Here is a 7,706-nt window from a genome sequence, read left to right as displayed (position 1 = left end):
TAGATGAGTAGAAAGATAGAATTTACCTTTATATGAGAGGAATCTATAATATCCATGCTACACTGAAATATTTTACTTTATTATATATCTTGACAGGTTGCTATAAGTTCTTTCAAAGTATGATTTTATCTACCTTCTCAAAAAAAGAAGAAAAAAGTACGATTTTATCTAGATTTTTTTTTGGGATATGGCTATTATATCTCACTCCAAGAACTAAGCCAAAAAGTATTGCTATTTCTAAATCATAGGCCGGCCTAGGCTCAACTATCCCATAATATGTCTTAGTGTGAATCCTTTAATTATTATTATTATTATTATTATAAAGATGACAATTACAAAGTGCAATATGGATATTTTTCATTCATGTATCCACCATTTTTAATGTTTTGTCACGGGTGTAATGAGAAAAAGATGCATATCTTTTCGCCTAAAGGGAACATATCATTGGCGTAAAAAACACGTGATAATAAATCGGCTAAAAAATATTGTTCATGTATATCTCTATGGATTTTACGCATTATAGAGAAAACACTTATCAGGGTCGGCTCCACCTAGGCCATTGTCTAAAGCTTCCATTTGATAAGTATAGTTTTGATTTTATTAATATAATAGTACCATAATTTTTAAAAAATTTAAAAATAAGTTATATCTCATCTTTATTGTCTTTTTTATTTAGGAAAATTGTCAATATATTGCCCCAAATGAAAGACTTATATATCATTTTTTCTTGACAATAAGACCCAAAAGAGATATTAACAAAGCTGGAACACAAAAGATTCATTATTAATTTTGTATCTCCAAAAGATAGAAAAATAAATTTTAAATATAAAATTATAATATAGTAGGTTTTATATAAATGAAAAATATCTCACTTGTACAAAGGCTCGCTACAAATTCTACTCGGGGTCTATTTAAGATCGGTTTATTTTGCTGAAATTGAAATTTTTTTTGCTGAAAGTACTCTAGATAAAGGCAAAAGTTAGCTGAAATAATATAATGGGACTTATGAATAGTATCAAAAAATGCAATGGAGTCCATGAATAGTAGCAAAAATAAGCTGAATAATAAAATAAATTAACTTTTTAATTTTTGCCAAATACACTCAAAAGTCATAATAACTTTTACGAATCTCGTGCATTATATATATAAAACATACTTTCTTAACTAATATGAGATAATTATCTATTTTATTTATTTACTTACTTTTGAGAAACAAACACACACATACAAACAAAAGAGAAGAAATAAGGTTATAATATAAAGGCATATTATAAATTTTACTTAAAAGTCACGGTAGTTTTGAAGAGAGAGTTGGGTAAGTTATCTTAGACCCAACATAATTTCTTAGCAAAATGAGATAGTTATCATTTAAAAAAAAAAAAAAAAAAAATTTCTTTGACAAACAAACACAAACGCTCAAGAAAGAGGGAATAGAGTTCTATCGAGCTGGGTTATACCTAAACCCCATAACCGGGCTAGATTTGGTAACTAATAAATAAAAAATGTTCACAAGTTAGATCGACAATGGTCACATGCGAGTTGGCCCTCGAGACCCAAAAAGGAAGACCTGGTCGCAGACCCACCAAACTAGAGAGGTGGGTTCACCATGAAACCAAGTCCCGCAACATTTCAGTTTTTAAATAAAAAGCCAATTTTGGTCCCATAAAGATCTAACACCAAAAAATTGACTTGGTAATAAGTCATCGTAGACAATGGCTAATTTTTTTTTAGAAGGCAATGGCTCATTAATGTAATCAAAACACACACTTCTCTTCTCAAAATCATGCTGGACAGCCATCTCACCGTGTTGTCTGGTCTTAATAGACTATTTAGCTTTTCTACAACTATGAACACTTCACATTTTTTAAGTTACAGTTATACTTTTTGGCTTTTTGCATAACTTTTTTTAAGTCTAACAAGTCAATGAAATTAAACTTAACACTGCCCAGCATGACTGCTGTTTTAACACTTCACATTTTTTTAGGTTCAATTATACTTTTTTGCCTAACTTACATTTTTAAGTCTAATAAGTCAATGAAAATAAACTTAACACTGCCCCAGTATGGCTGCTGTTTTTCTCTCTTCTTTTTTTTTTTTTTTGTTGCTGAATACTGTTTTTTCTTCTTATATAAATGCATAACAAGCTTTTGATATTTATAATAATAATAAACTAAAATAAACCAGAACAAAATATAACATTAAAAGGGGAGAAAAAACTGAATATATCAGGTATTTTCCTTTTTCAACCAAAGGAGGTCTATTCTTTAGAGTTTCAGTCAGGTCTCTATTCAGATCACAGGCTTGGCTCTCTTTCATCTCTCTTTCTCATTCATTCCCTGGACACATCTGGTCAAAACTTTTAGTACGACTATTGCAATATGCTGACTAACAAAAATAGGAGAAATAAAATAAAATTATAGACATGTATGGATTCATTGGACCAAAATTTCAATCATGAGTGACAATGTTTTATATGCTCAAGATGACGTTTGCTTCTAAACATCCAAAAGAAGAAAGATGACGTGTTATTGTACATCAATTATATACAATTCCAAAATCGTGTGTCAATTATTACAAAGATGAACTTGTATCCATCCTACCAATGAAGCCTGAAACTGGCTGCTTGCATCAGTGGGTGTGCAAAATATGCGCCTAATGTCAATGCTGTAATTGTCAAATATGGGACACGTATAAATTCTTTGTAATAATCTTTTGGCAACTTTTGTCTGCCATCCAGTATTGCTGCGAAGGGAATGACACTCGTTCGCCTTTTGACATCTTCAAAAGCCTCCCCATACCTTATAGCTAACCTTCTATCTCCATTCCAAACACCAAATAGATGGTGTCCAATTAATCCAAGAGAGGCTGCCACCGCCACAGAGTTCCCAATCCAAATAGTGTGAGCCAGGCACCACATTACCTGTCCAACCATCTGAAATGAAACACAAAACCTTGATTGTCTTGTTAAATGTTTGTGGTTGGGTAGGTATATTAAGTGTGTGTCCAGATTTTTGTTGATGAAAAGCTATTTAAGCTTTCAGCAATGAAGTTTCTTTCGTATTGTTGTGATGGAAATGCATTAGGGATGAAATAATTGCATTTATCCAAACACCCTTATAAGAAGAGAAACCGGGTGTCTTCTACCATGAAACTAATGTGATTACTTTTGTCTAAACAACACACATCATGTTTTCTGGCAAGACATCTATCTAGTGATTTTCCAAGGCTATGGAAAACAGTGGTCAAATAACTTATTTATTGATGGAATAGGATCACAGGTTGATTCTGGGCTGTTAAGATCACCAACAACAGAAGCAGCATTCCCAAATACCCTATTTCTTCCGAATTCTCAGCAAAACACATTTAAGTAATGGCCATTGAAATCAAGATGATAGGTCTTATACCTGTGGGTGCCTTGTAATTCTCATAATCCCAGTTTCCCAAAGATGCATTTTAGGCTTCTCAACGGCCGCTACTTCTAACAGATTAAAGGTTGATGGATACAGGAAAAAGAAAGAGATAAAATTAGAGAGCCACACAAACTGGTGTAGCCCAGGAACACTCTGGAGCTGCCACAATTGTAGCCCATCATATCTGTGGTTGATGAAATACACCTGCATGATAAAAGTCAATAAGACTGGATGAAACAAAAGAAACAGAAACAAACATCAAAATAAACTTGGAGGAAGAGGTTCTAGGCTTCAAAATAGAGAACTCACAACAGTACTAACAGCCAATGGCAGAGATGTCCCAGCAAACAAAACACGGAAAGCTCGTTCTCCAATGAATTTCTCACCCACATCTCGTAGGCTAGCCAAGCCACTGTGGACAATGGCAAAAATGAGAATAAGGGTCAACATCACAACCTGCAGAAGATAGGTTCAAGGCTCAGATTTTAAAATCAAAACCCAATGAGAGTTATAAGATTCCTGTATAGCTCTTTCCAGCATAAGAAATCAAAAGAATGAAAGGCATACTATAAAAATTACATGATAATTGGATTCCCTATCTTTTTTGTGAACTGTTCTGGAAAACTAAAACCATATTCAGTAAGACTAACAGAATGAATTTGTCATGCTGATTTTTTTTTACTTTTTTATTTTATTTTTATTATAGCATCTAAAAGGAACTAAAATGATGGACATAAGGTATTTGGTCCAACTGGAAGAACCAAGCTCTATGGTAATTTTGAAGCACTCCCTCCAAAACTTTTGACTAGTAAACACTAGAACACCAGCATCCACTCATAGTAAGTAGATGCAGTGGACATACCTCTACAAGAAAATAAAACAGTTCCGTTTAAGCAGAGGGAAATGAAATCAGGAAGTTCAAACTTGAACTTACTAAACAGTGAAGATTTTAACAAGACAGGGGAGAGAGAGAAGAGGGGGGGGGGGGGACTACTTAAGGTGTTGTGACTTATTATATATTTGTAGTTCTTGAGGTGTTGATGATTTTGCACAACTCTTTTGTTCCAATATTATCATGGGATAAAGTCAGGTTCTTTCTAAAGGATAAACTAAGAAAAAATTATACAACACAAATATCTCTCACCTATGAGGCCGCCACACATAGTTATATTTCTTCCTAGCCCATGCAATCAGAGTGAAGTGAATTAATTATTGCATAAGAGCAAAGTTGTTGCAAGCAATGAGCGATTTTTAGACGTTATAGCTTATGAGTGATATGTTGGGATTATTTCAATTGACGTAATGTTCTAAACTTCTAATAACACAAAAAAGAAAATAACAAATTTTATGCAAGAATGATGTTAGAAGATAGACATTTGAAGGAACAGAATCAAGCATGCATCTTCTGGAGACTTGAGACTTCCACCACAGCATGTAATTTTGTATGTATTTCAAAGATCTTACAACTATAATCATCTATTCAAGGAAACACTTGAAGAAAGCCTTGAATACATGACAAAGATAAGAACATATTTCATAACCTTATATGGGTATAAAAAATTTTAGGCTGATCAAATTATTGAATCTAAGATGAACATTATAAAAAAAATAGCATAGCTCGTAAGTCTCAGCTTTTGATAAATTACTGATTGTGCCAAAACACTAAACTGCTAGGAAATGGTAAATTTAATGACTTAACCATTACTTTAATACTCTCTCCCACCCATGGGTGCAGGCTCTCCTTTAACAAGCGGGGCTCAACACATTGGATTTTTAAACGGGATGTAAAGCTGAGACATGGTTTGAATTCAAGACCACATACTCCCGATTGTCGCAAAAGCTCAATGAATTTCATTATTACTAACTATTATTCCAACAGTTTTGCACACAACATCATTATCATCATATTCCAATAACTGGGTGAAGATTATTAATCTAATCTGACATTGAAATTCAGTTTACTAATATCATTCCCTACGAGTTCTCAGCAAGCAAATAGATGGAAAAGCGTAAAAACTCAAACGAAACCCACAAAAAAAGAACAGAGAACTGACCTCAGGGCTGTCAGAAAGTTCCGAAACAGCATGGATAAACGCGTTGCCGAGACCGAGGCCAGAGTTATCAATCCAAGCAAAGTCTAGCACGAACAGAACCACTCCAAGAACAAGAGAGAAGAGTAACCAAGAAGATATCTTCTGCCGAGCCAAGTCAAAGAAAGCCGAGTCCTCACCCACCATCAAAGCCTCATCCTCGTCATCTTTGGAGGTCTTTTTGGCTGTGTCCCCCATGGAAGTTCGAAGCTGAAACTTGGAATTGCGAAAAGAACAGCAACGAAGTACTGAATTACATGAGAGAATTGAGGTTGGGTTTGGCATAGGACGATGTCTGATTGTGAGGTGGGTTTGGTTTTTGGTAGTGAATCGGTGGTGATGTGGCCGTGGTGTAGAGAAGGGGTTTGAGAGCAATACACTTACACTGGTTGTTACCATTTTTTGGAGTGAGGAGTTCAGTAAGAGAAAGTGTGTTTGGGGTTTTAGCACTTATTTAGTTTTTTTAGTTGACACTTGACACAAAAGAAATCATAGGGGAAGAAAGAGTATCTGGGGGAAGTTATGCTTTTTAGGTGCTTTTTTCTCAAAACATTAATAGTGGATTTCTTATTAAATTTATAGTAGAGTTTATCATAAATGTGTTGAGACTATAACGGAAGAATTTTTCGTTAAGGATACATAAAATGACATAATTTTCTCATGCAACAAGTTGTGAGTGGTAGAGGAGTATATTCACATAAACCCATCATCACATCACTACTACTCATAATTCACCATTTGAGCGAGTTGTGGCACAAATTGTGTCATTTTATGTGTCACTAGAATTACTTGTTGGTTGGTGGAGGAGGAAAGTGAGTGTTCAATTTTGTTAATTTTAATTATTATTATTATTATAATCTATTTTCACTATATTACTACCACTAAGTATGCGTTTACCTTTAACTTAAAAAGTCAGCTTATTTTTGTTACTATTCATAGTCCTACTACACTTTTTGGTACTATTTATCGGTCTCACTATACTATTTCAGCTAACTTTTACTTTTATCTACAGTACTTTTAGCAAAAAATTTTCAGTTTTAACAAAAAAAGCGGATCCCAAACAGACTATAACTTTTTTTAGGGTAAGATTTAGGTACAGTGCACTAGAGTTGGCACAAGACAAAAATTGAACATATGTCTATATTATGTCAGTTCTAGTGTAATGGAGTTAACCTTTGTCCCCCTTTTTTTTTTCTCCTAAAATTCGTAAATCCTTCCCACTATCATGTCAAAGGGATAATTTATTTTTTGATTCATTGTCAAAGTGTACTAGAATTACTTTTGGGTTGGTGGTGGAGGAAAGTAGGTGTTCAATTTTGTTAATGTCAATTATTATTATTATAATCTTTTTTCGCTATATTACCACTACTAACTTTTTTTAGGGTAAGGTTTAGGTGAACTGCACTAGAGTTGACACAGGACAAAAGTTGAACACATGTTCATATCATGTCAGTTCTAGTGCACTAGAGCTAACTTGTCTTTTTAAAAAAAAAAAAAAAAAAAAAAAAGCCGTAAATCCTTCCCACTGACATGTGATAATTTCTTTTTGATTTATTGTCAATGTGTACTAAAATTGTTTCAAGTTACTTAAAACTAATTTGATAGATTTTCGTGTAGACTCCCTTAAAGACATGGTGAAATTAAAAGGTGACATGTTATCAAAAGTGAGTCAAAGTCAAAAAAATAATCCAATATTTTGGAAGCAATATTCACATAAATAATGACTCCTATCACGAATTTATGAGTTTAAGTATTAAAACAATAAACTCCACTTTTACTAGCCAATGTGAGTGCAGCTCACAACTTAAGCTGAATAGGTCCAATGGGCTGGCACAGATCAGATAGCCCAAATATAACTGAGTAAAAGTCCTCTATTGTTGTTTCACAGGAGGAAAAGCTAGTAAACACGACTAAAACTTGGGTCTATGCACATAAAGAGGTTGACCTGGCCCAGCTGAGGTTACACAAGTGTAAATTAAAAGTAACAATTTAATCTGGTTACTTCCAACAATTCTCACACCCAACATAAACTCTTATAAGTCAAATTTTGAGGCAACAATGTAAACTTTCCATACAAGATTAATTTAAGATATAACAAGATCGAGCAAAAGTTAAAAGTGTTTGAACCACAAGAAACATAATATAAACAATAATCTTCACAAGTAATAGCCAACTTCTTCGAACCTGTATTTGAATTTCATTACTT

General features: G+C 33.5%; 1 protein-coding gene across 1 annotated transcript; it reads right to left on the bottom strand.

Moving 5' to 3' along the window:
• Nucleotides 1–2,446: 2,446 nt before the first annotated feature.
• On the bottom strand, nucleotides 2,447–5,993 carry LOC142630626 (15-cis-zeta-carotene isomerase, chloroplastic). The gene is made up of 4 exons (XM_075804651.1): nucleotides 5,465–5,993; nucleotides 3,720–3,866; nucleotides 3,405–3,614; nucleotides 2,447–2,932 (listed from the first exon to the last, which is right to left on the bottom strand). Exons 1-4 carry the CDS (start codon nucleotides 5,897–5,899, stop codon nucleotides 2,597–2,599), a joined length of 1,128 nt encoding a protein of 375 aa, XP_075660766.1. The 5' UTR covers nucleotides 5,900–5,993; the 3' UTR covers nucleotides 2,447–2,596.
• Nucleotides 5,994–7,706: the final 1,713 nt, after the last annotated feature.

This window comes from Castanea sativa, chromosome 4 (genome assembly GCF_040712315.1).
Source record: "Castanea sativa cultivar Marrone di Chiusa Pesio chromosome 4, ASM4071231v1".
In the NCBI taxonomy this organism is placed as follows: Eukaryota; Viridiplantae; Streptophyta; class Magnoliopsida; order Fagales; family Fagaceae; genus Castanea; species Castanea sativa.
This window is presented reverse-complemented; position numbering and strand designations above follow the sequence as displayed.

Coding starts and splice junctions, on each gene's coding strand:
- LOC142630626 (XM_075804651.1), bottom strand. CDS start 5,899: ATGGTAACAACCAGTGTAAGTGTATTGCTCTCAAACCCCTTCTCTACA. Junction 3,867..5,464: donor AACTTTCTGACAGCCCTGAG/GTCAGTTCTCTG, acceptor TATCTTCTGCAG/GTTGTGATGTTGACCCTTAT. Junction 2,933..3,404: donor GAATTACAAGGCACCCACAG/GTATAAGACCTA, acceptor GTTTCATTTCAG/ATGGTTGGACAGGTAATGTG.